This window comes from Haplochromis burtoni, unplaced genomic scaffold (assembly GCF_018398535.1).
Source record: "Haplochromis burtoni strain Fernald_Lab_line unplaced genomic scaffold, NCSU_Asbu1 Contig_499, whole genome shotgun sequence".
In the NCBI taxonomy this organism is placed as follows: Eukaryota; Metazoa; Chordata; class Actinopteri; order Cichliformes; family Cichlidae; genus Haplochromis; species Haplochromis burtoni.
In genome coordinates this window covers 179058-198417 of record NW_024582860.1, presented here as the reverse complement: position 1 = coordinate 198417, position 19360 = coordinate 179058, and the positions used below count along the sequence as shown (strand labels likewise).

The 19360-nt window shown below is 42.7% G+C and overlaps 2 protein-coding genes across 2 annotated transcripts in view; both read right to left on the bottom strand.

Annotated features, from left to right (window-relative positions):
- Positions 1 to 1090: 1090 nt before the first annotated feature.
- Positions 1091 to 15269, bottom strand: LOC102304450 (guanine nucleotide-binding protein G(I)/G(S)/G(O) subunit gamma-4). Its single transcript, XM_005946837.3, has 3 exons — positions 14623 to 15269; positions 13288 to 13393; positions 1091 to 1568 (listed from the first exon to the last, which is right to left on the bottom strand). The coding sequence occupies exons 2-3, from the start codon at positions 13384 to 13386 to the stop codon at positions 1440 to 1442; spliced, it is 228 nt and encodes a 75-aa protein (XP_005946899.1). The 5' UTR covers positions 13387 to 13393; positions 14623 to 15269; the 3' UTR covers positions 1091 to 1439.
- Positions 15270 to 16158: 889 nt separating this feature from the next.
- Positions 16159 to 19360, bottom strand: part of lyst (lysosomal trafficking regulator) — a 59567-nt gene continuing 56365 nt past the window's right edge. Inside the window, exons 49-53 of the mRNA XM_005946836.3 lie at positions 19194 to 19333; positions 18992 to 19089; positions 18716 to 18872; positions 17661 to 17732; positions 16159 to 17562 (exon numbers count right to left, since the gene is read on the bottom strand). Of these exons, the coding sequence (XP_005946898.1) occupies positions 17424 to 17562; positions 17661 to 17732; positions 18716 to 18872; positions 18992 to 19089; positions 19194 to 19333 (606 nt within the window). The 3' untranslated portion in view covers positions 16159 to 17423. The remainder of the gene's footprint in view (positions 17563 to 17660; positions 17733 to 18715; positions 18873 to 18991; positions 19090 to 19193; positions 19334 to 19360) is intronic.

The following is a 19360-nucleotide window of genomic DNA, read 5'->3' as shown; positions in this document are numbered from 1 at the left end:
ACAGGCTTAGGAGCACTGCACGTCATGTAGCTGTCAGTGCTGTGCAACAGATATTCGTTAATACTACTGATAACAATATTAATAACGATCAGAACAAGTCATCATAAAAATCAGCAAATGCTATTCAACTACCATGTAAAGGAAATGTTTCGACAGTGTGCTTTTTTTCCTTCCAAAAGAGAAAAAACCCAGAACAGAAAAAGAAAAGGCTCCGGGAAGCACAGTGTGAAGATCACACCACTCCCACAGAAGTTGGCACCGTAACATACTGTACACTCGAAGAGACTGACGGTCCCTCGGAAACAGAGGAGGCTGTCAAAAAGGAGCAGAGAAACATGCAGGCCTCCAGTTTGGTATTAATGTCAAAGGCCTCGCCATTCACTCTAGGACAGGCAAAAAGGAAGAAGAAAAGGAGGAAAAGAATCAGGCTCAGGAAACATGCCCAGAAATTAAGCGAGACTGCTGAAGGGAACAAGATGTCCTGCAAAAAAATAAAATAATAATGCTATTTTATATCTATTCCTGCAGAGAGCTGCAGGATTAACTGATGCTTTTTCAGATTCGAAAGAAAAGAGCAAATCAAACCGAGAAGCAAAGTTAGAATGCATTAGAGTGGGCAGAAGGTGGCAGATTCATAAATAATTCTTGACTTAAGGGCTTGTTTGCACAGTGATAACCCCGAAGAACTCATCTGGCTGTTGAAACATTAGCTCTGCACCTTTCAAAAAACAGTCCACTCATTTCTTTGCAGCAGAACGCGACGTGCGGCCGCCTCATTCTTACTGAGAGTGCAGCGGAAATTATTCACTGTGAGATACGGTTTCCGTTTCTGGGCTTTAATCTGAATCAGATTGTGCTAAAGCGAGTGGGTTAATTGTCGATGCTGAAACTGAAACCACTGCTGAGGGAAGTCGTCGAATTTTTAGTGGTGCTTTAAGTGTTGCTACTAATAGTTACATCTGTGCATTGAGAGCCATTTAAAAAAGAAAAAAAAAACAAAAAAAAACACTAACACAAGTCATGATTGAGTTTATACAAAGACCTACACATTTTTATTCAGAAAGAAAAAGGGGAAATAAATGTTTTTTAAAAAAAAAAGTCAAACACTGGGCAAAGTTGTTTCCTGAGGCAAGTTCAAATCTAGCACAGAAAAAGAAAAAACCAAAACATCTCTCATCTCTTTGAGCACTAAGCAAGGCTGTTTCTCTAATAACAAAGCAATAACAAACCTATTTAACAAGACATTATACGCCCACTGGGTTGCCAGTTTGGTAGCTGACTCCCCCAAAACCTTCAGCCACCAGGGGCAGAGCTGACCAACAACAGAGTGTCCCCGCCTTGGCAAAACTCAGCTCAATGCCTATGGCCAGTAGCTTCAGGTGTGGTGAAGACAGAGAAGCCAGGCAACGCCATGCCTGCACAGCTCTACCAGCAGCTCATCAGAGGATGGTGCAGAAGAACTTCTTCTCCCGGAAGGGGTTCTCGGAGGCGGGCACGGGCACGATGAGGGGGTCCTCGCGTATGTGCGCCTCGCAGTATGCCATCAGGTCTGCGGCGGCTTTGGATACCTGAAATATTCATAAGAAATTTTTTGATCAGACATTTCAGATTTATTCTTTCAACTGTGTGATGATGTTTCAAGGCCGTTTTTTGGGGGCGCTACCAGAAACACGCAGTCCTGCATTTCAGATTTTCAATCAATGTTCATGTTGTTAAAGTTGCTTCCAGTGTTCTCTTACTAAAGTTCAGTAGTCATGGCTTCAAAGTTCAAACTCATCCTGGGGCCATAGCTGCATCTCATTTCTGATCTCTGCACTTTAGCTGCAAAGCAGCATAAAGGACCCCTAGAAAATAGTGAATAACATCGTATTACACAATTTAAACCAGATGATTCGTTTTTCCCCAGAATCAATTAAATGCTGGCTTTCTTTGTATCTTTAAGAGATAAGACACAGATCGGTTGTGAGAAGCTTCCCTAGTTGGTGCTTAAAAGCTAGAGAGGTTGAAACGGTCACTGCAGCTCATGAAATTCATGCAGTCACATGAAATCTAGTGTGAAGGAGCTCAGTGTTCAGAAGTTGCAGGGTAACCCTTCTCTGGGCATGAAGTGAAAAAACAGTCCTGTTATGAAATATCTTGGAAATCAACGACTCCTGAGCTGAAGAGGACCGAAACCTTTCACCTTGCTGTCAGCGCAGAGTGTGGAGACACCATCAGTGCTCAAGTTCAGCTCAAGTACAGGTTTGAGTAACTCGCAGACGTCGGACCGTACGCACACATCAAAGTATTCATGGTAAAGTTTTCAAACTAGTGACCCATCAATATTTCAGTAACCGAATTAATTCGTATTGTCAAATTCAGAGTATGGGCACCAACTGATGAACTGTGTAAACATTTACCAATATTCCTCTCATCTATCAGTCCCGGGCATCATCGCTTGGAGATGATTTTTTTGGGACTATAATAGTAATGCTGGAGAATTTTTATGTTTTTATTCATTTTTAATGGGAAACACTGGTTTGCTCTTCAGACCCCACTGTGTTAGTGTCTTCTGTCAGACTCTTTCTCATCCCCCACACAGAAACATGTTCCCTTACATAGGAAAATAAAGTTGTGGCAGTATGCAGATAGCACGTTTCATGTTGCCAACAGTAATGCTTCGCACAAACTTTTTTTGCGCAGGGTAAAAACATTTTAGTGCAAATATTAGTGGACGAGGCCCAAACGTCTTTTCTTGAGAGCAAGGTGAATAAGCTCACACACCTCTGCAGCTCACCATTTATTCATTCTCAGAGCAGATGTTTCTGAAGTTAAACTCACACCAGATGAGACCCGGGCAAATTGCTGTAAGGCTCTTTCAACTTGCATATTGCCGATGTTCCCGATTTGTCAGCGCCTGTAGCGAGTGCACCGATGACCGTTACCCGAGCCTCAGGAACCAGGGCGAGAAAGCTCGTCGAGGTAACTCACGGGTCTTAAGGTGGGACTTCAACAAGCATAGCACGAAGCATGTGACATCTTCCAAGGCAAATGAAAAGAAAAGAAAAAAAAAGTCGAACGGTGACCATAAATTTTATAGTACAGTCAGACTGTATGTGAATGCAGGTTTTCAACTGGGAATTGAGTGGGAGGTTACGGGAGGGGAGGCGGCAAATGGAGAGCAGAGGAGCAGCTGCATCAGAGGGCTGGCGAGGGCTCAGGGATCTATGTGGAGGACAGAGCCATCTGATCTCCTGCCTGCCACTTCACCTCACCCACTGCTGCTCTCACAAGAGAATAGCACAGCTTTGGTCCTCAGCATGGATTGTTACATTACCGTTTCGACCATCTTGCAGCCTGAAATGGAGCAGTTTCAACTCATAAAATCCCACAAAAAGAGAAGAAATGGCAGAAAACCAGGATGTGTTATTCAGTTTCTTAATTTCAACATCCCTACCAAGCACTTAGCCACAAGGACACCCATATCTATTTAAAAAAAATCTATTAAACATGTTCTCTTCCCTCTCTCCCCACCAACAGCCTTTACTGCCTGCTTTGCTTTCACATCAGGCAACCACAACAATTTAACAATACGCTCACAGGTCACACAGTCTGGCAAACACTGAGGTACATCATGCTGTGCCAGTAAATCGGAAAACAAGAATAAAAGTCTGTAGCCATCTCAACAACTCAGTTTTGAGCCAAACGCTAATGTCAGCGAGCCGACTTTAAGAAGCTTTATCGTGTTTACAGTATCAACCATATTTATCATATTAGCATTATGCTGTTTGCTAAATGCCACAAAAACAAACAGTCCAGGCGATATTATCCATTAAATGAAATATTGGCCACATTAAAAAAAAGTGACATTATTAAAAGGTCAGGGATCACCAGTGTCCCCACAGACCATCCTGAAAGGAGCAGTGAAGCCTTTGATTTTGTTCCACATGGTTGGACTGCTGAGAGGAATGGCAGACTCTCTAATCGTAATTCATTCTCACTGGAAAGTTAGCTTTTGCCCACATTTTTTAAAATCAAGAACAGTTTAGATATACTCACGGCCACTTTATTAGGTACATCTGCTCATTAATGCAAAAAATAATTTCTAATCAGCCAAATGCATGATGGTAGCTCGGTGTAGTTTGACACGTCATCATGCTCAAACTGAGCAGAGTGAGGGAGAAAGGTGATTTAAATGATTTTCAAGGTTGAGCATTTCAGAAACTGGTGATTTACTGAGATGGTCACCATTTGGGGTTTACAGAGAATGGTCTAAAGGACAAAATACTGAGTGAGCAGCAGTTCTCTGAGTGAAAATGCCTTGTTGATGTCAGAGGGGAATAACCAAACTTGATTTGAGATTATAGGAAGGCAACAGGAAGTCAAATCACCACTTGTTGCAACCAAGCTGTGCAGAAGAGCATCTCTGAATGCACAACCCGTCACAACTTGGAGCAGATGGGCTACAGCAGCGGAAGACCACACCGAGGACAACAGAAGACTGGATGTTGTTTGGTCTCATGAGTCGATTTTTGCTGCAACACTCACATGGAAGGGCAGCATATGGTTTAAACACGAGAGCATAGACAAATCCTACCTTGTATCAATGCTTCAGGGGTGCTGGCAGTGTAATGGTGCAGGGAATATTTTCTTGGCACACTTAGTACCAACTGTGTATCATTTAAAGACCCCATCATATCGTATTTTTACTGAATGTCCATCCTTTTATGACCACGGTGCACCGATCTCTTGATGACCGCTTACAGTACGGTATTCCTGCACGTGAAAGAGCTCAAATCTGTCTCAGACTGATTTCTTAAACATGACGGTGACTTCACTGCACTCAAATGGCCTCCAGTGTCACCAAACCCGTTTTTGCATGCAACTGAACAGGAGATTGTTAGCAACTGTACTGCATTCATGTCAGCATCGACCAAAACATGAGGAATGTTTAAAGCACCTTCTTGATGCCATTAAAAAGGCAAAACTGTGCTCTAACCCAGTACAAGCAAAGTGTAACTATAGAAGATGGACAGCGAGTGCATCTCTCATATTCACCGCTTTTGAACTACTTTTAAAAACGACCCCATGAAAGTACGACATCCTGTTCAAACTACAAATGCACAGCGGAGTCATTTCCCCCCACTGCTGCTTTCATTTCCATCGAGCACCTCTTTCAGCAAAATCCAACCCAAAGTTAAGTTTAGTTATAAGCTGTGCAATGCATGAAACTTAAAAAGGAAAGCCAAGCATACTGACACAGCAGTGTTACCACGCATGGCTACCTCTCTGCATCATTCTGTCAGCTTTCTGCTCCAGCCGCGGTACTGTCGCCACCTTCTTCCAGCTAATGCGTTTCTATTATTTATGTCTGCACCTACATCATGGATCCCCTTTTGCAGTTCCTCTGTTGCTGATAAAAGCTGTTAAGTCACCTAATACTCAATACACCACACAGTGATATTTCAGAACAGAGGTGTCTGTGCTGAAACTAAAAAAAAAAGACTCAACGCCACACTTTAGTTGGCAGAATTGTAACACTGCATTCATGAGAGGATCAATCGTCATCAGTGACTGTACGCTTACAGACCCACCAGTGATCTGAATATTTGGAATAATGTGACTAATGCGTTGATTAACAGAGAACTTTAATTAGCTGAAATAAAAATTAGTCGCTCAGACACAATGTACCCCAAATGGCTACCTAAAAACTAAAAAAAAGACCAAACTCGGGCACTAATTAGAGAATCCAAGCTCGCATGAAGTGTGAACACTAACAAAGCAAACAGTTTAATTATTTTCATAATCAAAGTAAATGCAGTCATTATATTATTATGCAACTGCAGCCAAATGCTCCTGCTCTGAACAGGAGGCTCACAGGACAGAGAGTGGTACTGCTCAGTGTGTGTCGTCAGGCCCAGACTGATTGTAATTACACCGCAGCCCCATGATGGAAGGAGAGTCCTCCTAATTAGCACAGATCACATTCCTTTGGCTGATTGAGCAATTAATGAGAGTGTGGTGATCCCTCAATCAGCAGCACAGAGACCGCTCTTGTCACACTCTCCCTCGTCAGATCCCTTAATTAAATTTAAGGGATCGCCAGGCGTGGCCAAGTCTCCTTTTCCCTCTGCTTTTATATCCATGCACATTCGAGTTCTTTTATGAAGTATTATTTGGATCGCCACATCTGATGCACTATGCGGTTATTAAATACTAGCAGCTGTCTCGCTTTCGTTGAGCAACCGCCGAGAAAATGATACAGATGTGAATCATGCTGCAACTGAAGCTGCTGTTTTGCAGAGCAACAAGATCCCCCCCTTAATTTGGAAATTTAAACAAAGCTTAAAATATGTTGCCTGAAAATGTCTGAACACCATTACAGCTAAGCTAACGCTTCATATAAACAGAGGAAAAAAAGCAGATGATCCTCAATACTTAACATCAGTGTAACAACACCTGCATGAAAACCAAAGTTAGGAGGATTTGGCTAAAGAATAAAGTTATTAAAGCAGTTTTTTCTATAAACTCCTAAATTGACAGTAAAACTTTAATTCTCATCTTAAGACAAGAGACTCATTATATATTGCAATAAACCATTTATAACTCCATGCTGCTGAAATGCGTGTAGAGACGTGGGTCACAAGACAATAATTTATGAATCAAACAATATTTTTTCAGCTGCCTTGCTGTCGTTCTGGCACCATCCTGTGAATCCACTCGAGAACTGGCTGCAGGCCTGAACATAATGTGCAAAAAACAACAAGGAAACTGTCCATTTTTCTGATGCTGGGTTTTCTTTCTGCATAGACAGTCTGATAAGACTGCCATCCAAAACCTGAAAGTTCTTCTACGCGGTTGCATACGGGGGAGGAAACCTCGCGTTTTGATTCGGGAACACTGATGCTCTACGTCAGAATGGCTACTTACAGTCATGTGAGGGGACACACCTACCTACACTCATGATTCAGTAGCTTTAAAACCACCTTTGGCAGCAACAAATTGGACTATCAATCTCTCACATCTTGTGAAGAAATTTTGGACCACTCTTTCTAAATTTGTAGAGCTTGAACAAATTTAGACTGGTTTTAGAGCCTAAATCTCCCAAAAAAACATTGATTTCTTGGCATTATCCTATAGATGCTGGAGAATTTGGATTTTTATTTTCCCATCCACTGCAGTGAGTTTCCCCATCTCAGGTTGGCAGATCACATGCCGTTTTGTCCTTCCTCATTTCCTTCTAGTCTGTTAGTTTTTCAATCATCTCTGCTTCACTCTAAGGTAAAGACGTCTCCTTACATAGAGTACTTACTAGTCAGTGCGCCATTATTCTTACAAGTTTGCAAACTTAAGTTGTGCTGCATGATCTTCTGACAACTCTTCCAAAGAAGTCAGACTTGTTCAGTCATTTTCTAAATGTACTCATGAACTTTAACATGCTAACTGATGCCTGCAGAGAGGAAGCTCTTGGCTGTCAGAGCACTGCACCGTCTGACCTTTGGGGTGAAACTGCTGGGACGTCTGCTCCCGGGACAGATTGCGTTAACACACCTGAATGCTCCAGACACGCAAACTGCCAAAACGGCTGCGTTCATAGAGGTGCTCACACCTGCTGATGATCAGTTAATGAAGTGCATTTGATTGTCAGCACCTGGCTGAGCGGCTTTGTGCCTGTGGAAGCAGTGCGAGGATACTGCATGGAGTCCTGTTAAAAACACTTTTCACAGACTCCACAATGATCTCACTAAAAGTAGCCAAAGTGCATCAGATTTATTAATATAATAAAGTTATTGCTATTAACAGGCTTCAAAACCAGAGGAAGAATTGCTCTTTAATAATGGGTTTGAACTCAATCTGCTGGTTTGTGTTGAAAATTTTTTTAAAAAATTCAACATTTTCAGCAATTTTCCAATGAAAATTTGGCATTTTAGAGTTTGTATTGTCTACAAAAATGCTGCAGTCCCATTGCACACATGCTGTGTTAAAAACCAAGTAATGGTTTTGCTGTTCGGTACACTTAATATCTTTAAAACGCATGAGGTCTTATTTTGATGAGCTACCTGAAAGAAGCCCAAATTGATACCTAATCTTCTTAAAACTGATTGCAGTTTCGGGCGGATCACTTTACTTTTTAAGACGATGAGGTTTGCTTGTAAGCAGCCTTTGTGCTGTGCCGAGTAGGAATGAAGGTGTTTGGCCGGCTTCCATGCTTAGCTATATTGCTGAGTGAACAGCCTCTGATCTGCAGGGCAATCATTCCCCAAACACACGAGGAGCCTACTGAATGAGATGACATTAAGTTGCACAAGAAGTCATTCATAAAAGAAAATGTTCAGAATTGCCCCAACATGCCAGAAACATGAACAGAAAACAGGAAGTAAACATACCGAGAAAATGACGCCTGGAATGGACGGAAGCACCAAACTGATGTCTAATTGCAGCAACAGCCTCGAGGTGATCGACCACAGAGAGTGCACAGGGAGCAAAAGTCAATATTTAACCAGGTGTTGTTTAATGAGGAAACAATACTGCTTCACAATAATGTGTGTGGTGGAGAAGTAATCCTGCAGCCACACTGACCTAAATTGGTGGAAAGTTACTGTCAGAGCTGGTTAGCAGCCACCATAGCCCACCTTTCCTACAGGTTCATCCCTCACATTTAACACACTGGTCTGCTTGGAATTCCAAGCTGTGCACAGCAGAGGCGATGATAAGGTGAACAGAGACTTCGTGCAATGCCTGTCAGAAGACATCGGACTAAAGTTATTAAAAAAAAAAGAAAAAAGAAAGACCCACGTGCATTTTATTGGCATGTCACAGTCTGCTGTGGAAGTCAGTGGTGGGAAATGCAACGGTTGTAGTTTGAGGGTTTATGTGACAGGGAACTAGGCCAAATCTGATAATGTTGACTCAAGCGATATCACTAAGGCTCAGAAAAATGTGAGGATGCAGATTGGGGGAGTTAAAAAGAAGCGATCCCACTTAGCGGATCAGACAGCAGTGGTCGGAGACTACAGCACAACCAGAATTATTGTGCAATGAACTTGCAGTCTCTTTGCCTTTGAAATGGCCGCTTCAAAGATTGAGACCTGATTTTGAGAACTCATGTGATCAACTTTGGTCCTCAATTTGGCATTGAAACACCAATAAGGCAGAGTCCATCTGCCATCAGTTTACAGCTTAATGTAATCATGCTGGCTATTCAATCTAATTTAAATAGTACCATATCACAGCTGTCACTTCAAGGTGCTTTTAAGTAGATCCCCTAAAATAATACAGAAATCCCAACAGTCAGAGGAGCCCTAATGAGCAAGTTCTTGGCGACAGTGAGAAGGAAAAACTCCCTTTTAACAGGAAGAAACCTCGAGCAGAACCAGGCTCAGGGAGGTGCAGCCATCTGCTGTGACCGGCTGGGGGTGAAATTACAATAAGTTTGAAATTCTTCCACATAGTGTGACATGGTTGCTGCAGGAATGCAATTTAACTACAAAATGACAAAGTGGCTTGGCAACTTTGCTTTTCATGTGAGAGAAACAAGAATAGAACCAGTTGAGTCGAGTCTCCTGCTGCAAGAAGTCATCACAGATGAGTTGAGCCCATCAGGGTAAATCTGTCCGCGCTTTTAAATTAGAGGGCAGTTACTTGGAGAACGTCACCAATTTGAGTGATTGCAGTCAGAGCCATAAATCAAGAACTCAAACCTCACTAACAAACACCAAACATCATCAAACGTCAGTTACTTGCTAACTAGCTAGCGCTGACGAATGTTCCCTCCCTTCTAATTGCTATAAATTGGTTGTTGATCCCTTCCACTACATAACCAAGATGGTGTTTAAAATGCATTTAACAGGTTAAAATAAAGAAGTAGTTTAGGGTCATTTATTTTTCCCCTCCCCACATATGCAACTGACACACGCAATCCACAACCATGTCCATGAACGTCAGAGTAGGGCTGCTCAATTAATCGAATTTTAATCACGATTACGATCTGGGCTTTCAACGATCATTAAAAATGACTGAGCCGATTATTAGCCCCTCCCTCATTTATCCGCGACACCTTAAAGGCCCGTTCATGAAAATATTGTCGGGCATAAACCGGTCCGTGGCGCAAAAAAGGGTGGAGACCGCTGATTAACAGGACCCGAGGGAAGCTCGGAAAGCTAAGCAGAAGTTATTTGGAGAGGAGAGTGACTGCTGTTGGTTGAAAAGAGGTTAAAAAAAAACTTCAGTGGTGTTGCACACTATTTTATATTATTTTTTAAAGTCATTATTCAATACATTGTTATTGTTAGTCACGCTCCGGTTTGTGTAACTATTTTTAAATCCCTGAAGAACCCTGAGCCCTGTAAGCTAGCGCAATAATTTTTTTTGCATATGAAACCGGAGGAGTTGTACTTACATCTTATGCCATCAGCTTGTCCTCGGTCACGGTTTCCTTCCACATAAAGCTTTGCAAAAATTGCATAAAAAGCGCTTGCAGGAACAAAAACATAATATTCCAGAAACACGCTTTGCCGATCCGATCAGCTGTTCGTAACACTTCCCACAGTGAAACAGACATCAGCGAGAACTATCGCATGTCGCCATCCTGCCCGAAACCGGAAGTGACGTCATTTTCGCGGAAAATGTAGTTTTTTACTTGTAGGCCTTAAGCCTATACTGGTGTTTTTAAGTCATGTTTGACTTTATGACTAGTTTCTGGGATGCTTAGAACTCAATTGCACTGCTGGAAATAGTTTATTTTGATGCATATGCTGCTTTTTTGCAAATTTGCATCTATAATATTTATTTTCGTTTTTCCTGCAGTGTATAAAAATTGGTGTATTTCAAAAATAAAACTATGAAGACACTCAAAATAAATTTCCTGTGTTGGGAAACTATTTTGTGCAACTTTTTTGTATTTACAGTTTTGAGGGATAAACCTCTTAAATTTCTCCAAGTAGAAATATATGTAAAAAAAAACGATTTTCAATTTTTTTGTAGTTTATTGCACTTTTTTGCAATTAATGTAGTTACTATGGACTTAATGAATACATATTATTAAAATATGGGCTATAACAGTTGTATTGATGTATAGCAACTTGAAATGCTCCCACAAATGGCGCTACAACATGTAAAAAAATAATATAAGCTCTGGCGGACTTGGTTCTATAGTAGGTCTTAAAGGGTTAAATATCGTCAAATAATCGAGATCTCAATTTCAGTGAAAATAATCGTGATTATCATTTTTGCCATAATCGAGCAGCCCTACGTCAGAGGTACTCCTTCAGAACATCAAGAGGCCCTGCTGATGTCATAGTGACCACAGTTACCTTTTATATACACAATCTATAGAAGTGCCCAACATTCCTCATTCAACTTTACACAATCCAGGGACTCAAAATAACAAATATGCAAGTTTGTAATTACACTGAACTGTCACCGAGTCGAGTTGCAAGGTGGGAAAAAGTGCGCCAAGCATCCATCACGAGTCTGGCAAAAATGCCGGCACTGGAATACTCAAAACTGTGGCGCGCTTCTCTAAAGAAAAGAAATCCAAGAAAGACGAGGGAAGATAATAGCAGTGATTTACTCCAACTGGACCAGGCCATCTAATAAATGGGTTAAAGCTTTTATAATGGACTGAGACAAAGAGTGCACAATAATAGCGGACCCAGGATTCAACACATGGATGTTATCTTGAATGTTTTATGAGTGCAGAGTTATTACACTGTGCTTCTAAATCAAGAAAACATAATAGGCTGGAGTAACAGAAAAGTGGACCATGTCACAGGGATGAAGGTTTAAACAGGACTAGTGATACATTGTTTCCATGCCTATGTACAGCGTGTGTCTTGGTCTCTAAATATACCTAAACCTGCCTAAAGAAATTTGTGGAAATACAGTCACACTGGCACCGCCTCCTCATGATGTGTCCCATTCTTCAACCAGCATTTGTCATGAGTCAGTGTAATTGAACAGCACGCTCAAGTTGATCAAACAAGTATTCAGTGGGGTTGATGTCATTACTGCCGGCATGCCACACCATCCACTCCACTCCCAAATTCTGGATGGAGTCTCTGATTTGCAGGGGCGAGCACAAGCAGGATCTGGACTCATGGTTGAACATGGTGTTCCTCCACATGTTCAGGTTCCAGTGCACATATTGGTGACACCAGTGCAAACATGCCTGATGGTGAAGGGCTCGGGACAGGCCGCCACAAAACCGGAGATTGCATGGAGTCTGTTCTACATCATCTGGGTAGAGAGCCGATGTCATCCTGCAAATCTGTAGAAGACTGCTAACAGTTCTTAAGTGCTGACAAGGGAGGAAAACAGTCTTCTTGGGACGCCAACTTCACCGCCTTTCTCTGACATCCTCCATTATCGGAATCTTCGTCTTCAATTTGGAGATTGTACTAGAGCTCACTCCAAATAATGCTGCATCTTGGTTCTGCAGCTTGAAGTTGTCCTACAGCGCAAGCACCAAATCAGTCAAACGTGGCATGTTTGGATTAGACACCAACTGACCGCTGCAGCAGGGTCCATTAGCTTGCCAAGTTGGCAAGTTTTTCATGGGCGGAACAAATGCACTTTCCTTACAAGTGGTACCATTTAAGGAAAAATAAACAAGATTTCCAACTGTATAATATTTATTCCCAAGAGGCTTTTTGTTACAACAAAAAGAAATTGACCAAAGACAAATTTCCTTACTATTTGTGCCAGGTTTATTTTGATCTACCTCAATACATCTGACAGCAAGCCAATTCAACCCCACTGTGGAAATGAGGATTCATTTAAAAATTAAATAAATAACGTTCAAACAGCTGGGCACTGTAGTGTTTACCAACGGTGATTCAAACAGGAGTAATTAGTGCATTAATAAAGGATGCAGATTTAGTGCACGAGTGAGTATTTTAAACACGAGGAAAAGCCAATGCAGTGTGGCTAATTGATGCATTTTTCCCAGTTTTTGGACGACGGCACCATCATCCCGGCCATTTCTTCTTTTAAACAGTGTTACTGTGTGCAAATATGAAGCCATGAGAGCCAAGCGTGATAATGTTGCCAATTGTAAGCCAGCAAAGTTAATTTTGTGCTTTATTCAGACAAAAATGAGCAAAAATGAAATGCTTGCTGAGAACTGTCACTCATCGAGACGCGCCTATTGAACTGCTCCAAAATCCCAGCCGATGTTAGAGGCACACAAAGCTTTCAGTTCCATGATAAGTGGAGGTACGGTTTTTGAGTAATTGCATACTTGGTAACAGAAGCGATGTGAAAATATTTGTTCACGTGCGCAGACAAAAACAACAATAAAGTTTGTACCTTTATCCTATCCATGCAGGCCTCCATCTTCAGTTGCTCCACAGCTTTCCTGGCTTGGGAGATGCTGGCCGTGCTGTTGTTGGCGATGCCGTCCTTCATGGTGCTCCTGTGACGCCAAACAGATGCAAAGGGGGGGGGGAGAGACTCAGTGAACGTCACATTAAATCAGCACCCCCCTGGCGACAGCTCTACCCTGATGGAGCAGCTACTCTACTACAACCTCACCCCCACCCGTTCCTTTTTACACAGTGAAACTTGGAAGGACCCATTTTGTTTGTCCATTTGTTATCTGAAGAAGCTGCTCTGTGGGCATCAGCTGGACAGCGGTTTGTCATTTTTCAGCCAGCGCTCATGCATGATTGCTTTTCTTCCTTTGTCACGTTATTATTTAGACCAACTGGCGGGGGGGGGGGGGATTAGCAGAAGGAGTGGAGGGCTGGGAGGGATTAAGAGAGAGAGACACACACACACACACCTAGTATTTTGCTCAAGTGCTCTTCAGCAGGAGTTTATGCTGGTACACCTAGAAAAGCAAAGCACCTGCAGCTTCTCCCCAGTTCCTCCCAGGATCTGCAGAACGTTCACCTCAAGAGTACATCAGCTGCAGCTCTGCAGATCAATTCTCGCAATCACTACATCTTACTCCCATTTTAGCCTCCTTGAGCCACCCCCACCCACCCACTCACCACTGAAATGTCCCAGTTTGGCAGCCACGGCAAAAATGTGCCCACAGATGTGTTTTCTAATAATTTGCCTTAAGAAATGAAGCATTTCACTGGAGGTGAGGGGTTGCTGAATCAATCCCCCTTTCTATGATAATATGCATTATTATTATTGCGCATCTATTCTTTGTTAAAAAAAAAAAAAAAAATCACACAAATAATGTATTTATCTTAAAGCAGACTGTCGAAGACGACAAATTCTTCTGCCATCCCTCCAGCCTCCACAGCTCTACGGCCAATTTATAGCTTTTAAATCACACCCTCGTAGGAAGCCATCGGGCCTTCTCCGTTTAGGTTTGCTTTGGATGCATCCATCCTGAGGGTTGCTCGGCTGTATTCGCCCCTGTGCAGTTTTATCCAAATGCAACGATGCTGCTAATTGCTGATGCAGATCTGTGAAAACGCGTGCGACTATTTATTTCTAAGAGGAGATTAATCTGTGGACACACAGCGAGCTGCGGCCCTGGTTAGAGCAGAAAACAGCAAACCATGCATCATGTGGGGGGGAAAAAGGAGCAGCAATGATTTTTGCACTGATGATAAACATTTTGAAATAGATCCCTGCATTGGTCGGATACGCGCTCATTAATGTAGCCTGCAGCCGCCGACCTACCTGAAATGTGCCAGTGGTTTTCCAATTTGGGAGAATTCCGGGTTGACTCCACCCAACACACACAGACACACACACGCGCACACACAAAGATCTGTCAAATATGAAACGATAAGAGGAAATCCCAGCCTCGCTTCGGTCTGGACTGAACCCGAGGAGCCAAAAATCTCGGCGTCTTTAAATGTCGCCTCGGCGGCTCGCTCAGTGCGTATTCCGTGTAGGAAGATGAGCTCCAAGCGGTGAGGTCTTGGTGAGCACCACGGCTGGACTTGGAGAGATGTTACGCAGCAGCAGCAGGGGGGGAAACCTCTGTATGACGATCAGATACAGGCTGTGGGGCGGGGAGCACTCGATCAGTGGACCAGGAGCAGCAGCAGCAGGGAGCCGGGATGAGCTTCAGCTGTCCAGAGTGGCCGTAAACGCACCGACGCTGCCTGTTAGTCAAATTAGGAGCGGCTGATTCTAATTAGCTTGATTGCTGCATAAGGCAGCGCAGGTCTGCAGGCTTTCCCCGTATCGTTTATTATTTTATTTTCTATCAGCTTTGACATCACCGTGTCCCCCTGATGGCCTCACCCTTAACGACTGCACGCGCTCTTAAGCGTGGCTTGCATCCTGATAACTTTTAAAATTTTAATTTGTTTTTCCTGTTCGTGCTTCCGATCTGATTTGTGCAGTACGACACGAGTTTCTGCTTACTTTATGTCCCTGAACGCAACCCCTCCCCCAACACACGCACACAAAGAAATGGACACAATCAACACGACGATAATATTTCTTCAAATATTTATAGATTTTTATATATTTATAATATGCTTATCACTTGGTTCATTCAAACACGTACACGCATACAAACAAAACTAAACATTAGGAACCTTCAAGATGCCAAAAATGCAAAGGAAAAAAAAACAGAAAACTAGCAGGAGGGGCCAAAATACAACTTAAGCAACCTAAAACGATGATCTTAAATTATGCATAGCTTTAAGTCATTAACAGAAAAATAATATTTCCTTCTGTCAGAAAATCTGCTGTCACATTTTCTACCTTTTACATTAAAAAAAACAAACAAAAAAAATACATACAAACACACATTTGGGTTGAGAGGTTGTGGTTCACATAAAGTTTTTCATACATTTCATAGAGAAAATCAGTAAACAAACACAGTAACATCATGTCCACGTAGGATCAGGAAGAAAAATAAATCAGGTCGAAGCGAAAAGGAATGAGTTAACAAGAAATAATCCCTTTCTCAAGTAAGTGTAAGACATTAATCGTCACCGGGTGCTGCAGTCACCACAAAAGGGAATAAAAACTAATTGTTTCACAGCTGTCTTAGAAAAAGAAACGAAATGAACCCTGGTTTCTTCCCACATGAAACAAGGTACCAAAAACATGACCTATTGCATGTCTGTGTCTGATATTGCTTTCTGGATTTGATTTATTAGTGGAATTAAATCAAGCTCAGTTTGTGTTAAGGCCACAGATCATTGGCTCTACTTAAACTGAAGTAGCTGAGGGAAAAAAAAGTGCTTCTGATTCTCGTTTAAGAAACCGTGAAGTGCAGTAACGTAAGTGGGAATGTAAAGAAAGGCTACATGGATCCTGGAGTGGGTTAAGAAAAAGAAACAGCTGCTCGGCCGTTTCCCAGACCGATGTGTGTAGTGTATATGATATCAGCCGACGCGACGCTCTTTACTAAACCCTCCCACACCCACTGCACCCTTTTAGTAATGCTGCACAGGTGCTAAGTAAGTGTGGGAGATCAGTGAGGATCACGGAGCATTCAGGAAATCACTCTCTCCTCCGCCTTCTTCCTCCTCCGACTGCAAGCATCTAACAGTTTGTTAATTGCTTTCTCAAAAAAATAAATAAATCAGCCCTGTAAAGTAGTGAAAAGTGGTTCTTGTGCATTTAAGCGACGGGCAAGACAGAGATGAGCCTCCGTGGTGTTTTTAAAGAGCAAATGGGCTGGTTTAACTAAGGGAAGCCTTAAAACAAGGAGCATTGCAGCAAATGTTACATCCACATTCACACAGTCAAGGGCAGCATCGTCCTAGCATGCAAAAGCAGGACAGAACAACAGGCACCCACAAGGTCCCCTCGGTCCGTCAACTGAGGTCAGACACAAAGTGAAGCAGGTCTGTGACTCTAGCGTTCAGATCTGAGTGGAGCAGACAGCGCGGCGGAGGGACGTCTCACTCCCGCAGAGCGGGACCTCTCCTGGCGACAGACGCGAGGAGGGGGCTCCCCTCCCTTGCAGCCACTGCAGCGTCAGCAGGACGCGTTCACTGAGCTGGGGCGGCGATCTGTCAGACCGCACGCTGCAGGAGACGTGAGCGATGTCGAGGTGAAACACGAGGGTCTTCACACTTTGAGTCTGGCTTTGTCCAGACCATAGCAGCTTACCAGGAAACGGCTAAATCAACACCAGCCAACAAAAACACATCAGCAGGAATTAAAGACTCGACAAATGAAACACTCTCAGAAATACATCCTGTATAAAGTGTCTGATGCAGCCTCAGCCAAATACTCAACCATTCCTGCAAGAGTCCATTTTAATGTATTTATAAATATATACTTATCTACATATAATACTATTTTCATAATCATTTCTTGATGCTGGGAGTGGCGGCGGTACAGTTTGCTCTGCTGGGGATGGCTTTATTTAAAAGTCAGGGAGGGTTCAGAGAGTTTGAGGACATGCTGACATGTCCTCCTCTCTGTCAGTGCAGACAAGAGGAGGAGGAGGAGGAGGGGAGGTCCTCTTGCTGAGAAGTGGACAGGCGCAAACATCACACAAACACTCATCCTGCAGCATAGCTGCTCAGGAAGGAGTAGAACATGGGCAGCTTCATGCGCTGCTGGTCCCGTCGACACCACGCCATCACCGTGCCCTCGCTGTTGGCCGTGTAGAGGTGGTGGCCATCACACGAGTACGTCAGGCTGAAGCAGACACGAGAGGAGACTGTTAGACTTAAAATGCTGACGAGCATACAGGCGTGGCATAAAAGTACAAAGAGAACAGCGCGCTGTAAACAAACCTGATGATGGGCTTGCTAGACTTGGGAAATGTGATCTCTCTCACTGGTTTCAAATCCCAGGTGCTCCATAACCTGAAAGCATATCAGAGATTAAAAAAAATAAAAAATAAACAGTGCAGGGAGCGGGATGTCAAACTCATTTTACATCGTGGGCCACATGCAAGCCCAGTGGGCCGGACAAGTGAAGCTCCTGTCAATCCAAAGACATTTAACTACACATTTAATTCCTGGGATCTCTTAATATGAGAAAACCAGCAGTGCAGTTTCAACAGGACATCTGGGATTTTCTACATGACAGAAATTCTGCTGCAGTAAAACAAATCTGTCAGCACGACTCCTTGGGCTTAAATTATAAGACATAAATGTGTAAAATTACAATGTTCTGGTAGCTCTTTGCTCAGACTGCACTCCAAGTATAAACGTTTTTGGTCATTCACAGACAATTTCCTATTTTATTCTCCTTTTTTAAAAAACTTCTGAGCTATTGTAAAATAAATAAATTCTATAGCAGAGAGTGAAAAACAGGAACTTTCTGTCATGTAATATTTACTTATTTACAGTTAGATCCATAAATACTTGGACAGACAACTTTATTCTAATTTTGGTTTGTAACATCATCACAATGATTTTTAAATGAAACAACTCAGATGAAGTTTAAGTGCAGACTTTCAGCTTTAATTCAGCGGGTTGAACAAAAAGATTGCATAAAAATGTGAAGAACTAAAGTATTTTGAACACAATCCCTTCATTTCAGGATCTCAAAAGTAATTGGACAAATTAAATAACTGAAAATACAATGTTCGTTCTTATAACTATATAAACTTCTATGACTATATTTAAAATATGTTTGAGTAAACATGTAAAAAACCAAGCTTGTGTCAGTGTCCATATTTATATGGACCTAACTGTATTAATTACTTTGGTGAGTGGCCATGGAGTGGATCTATATGAGAAGGAAAAGCTGAAGTCGAAAAAGTATTCCCTCCTCCGAAATTTCCAAAGCCGTCTAGTGGAACAGGACACAAACGTAACGGCAAAAGAAAAGTTTTGCCTACCTGACGACGCCATTCTCCAGCCCACCAGCGATGACGTTGACAGACACGCCCTCCGGCTGGTTGGAGAAAGCCAGAGAACAGATGATCTCTCTGCAGTGGACATGCCCAATCAGGTCCCCGTTCACCGTCCACAGGCGAAGGTCGCTGCCTCCTCCCTCTGGAAACAAAAGAAGAGGAGCCATAACTCACACCAAGGACCAGAAGACACTTCAATAACCAGAAGATGAGACGCGATAAACACTCTGGTTATAAAAGAAGACGCCCGCCCCCTCATACCTGAGTCACACACTGTGGCGATGTCCCCTGTGGTCTCGCTGGCAGACACAGCCATCACCGGGCTTTTGTGGCCTGTGAGACTCTGTACATAACAGAGTCTGGAAAACACAGAAGTACTCAGAAACCACACAAACACTGCATAATGCAGTTTCTTCTTCTTTAAAAAAAACCCAAAACATAAAAACCTTTCACACACACTGACCTGTTCAGGTCCCAGAGGATGCAGGTGCCATCATTGCTCACACTGATGAGGATGCTGTAAGGTTTGCAGACAAACAGGCTGGTGACTTCGCCCGTGTGCCCGTACAGGTGAACCTGAGATTCCACCTCCATCTCTGATGGCTGTGGAGGGAAATACATGTTAGAGAC

Excerpts from the sequence above, each read along its gene's own strand:
- LOC102304450 (XM_005946837.3), bottom strand. The coding sequence starts at position 13,386 with ATGAAGGACGGCATCGCCAACAACAGCACGGCCAGCATCTCCCAAGCC. Across the intron at positions 1,569-13,287 it reads CCTGCATGGATAGGATAAAG|GTATCCAAAGCCGCCGCAGA; the intron begins GTACAAACTTTA and ends TGAATATTTCAG.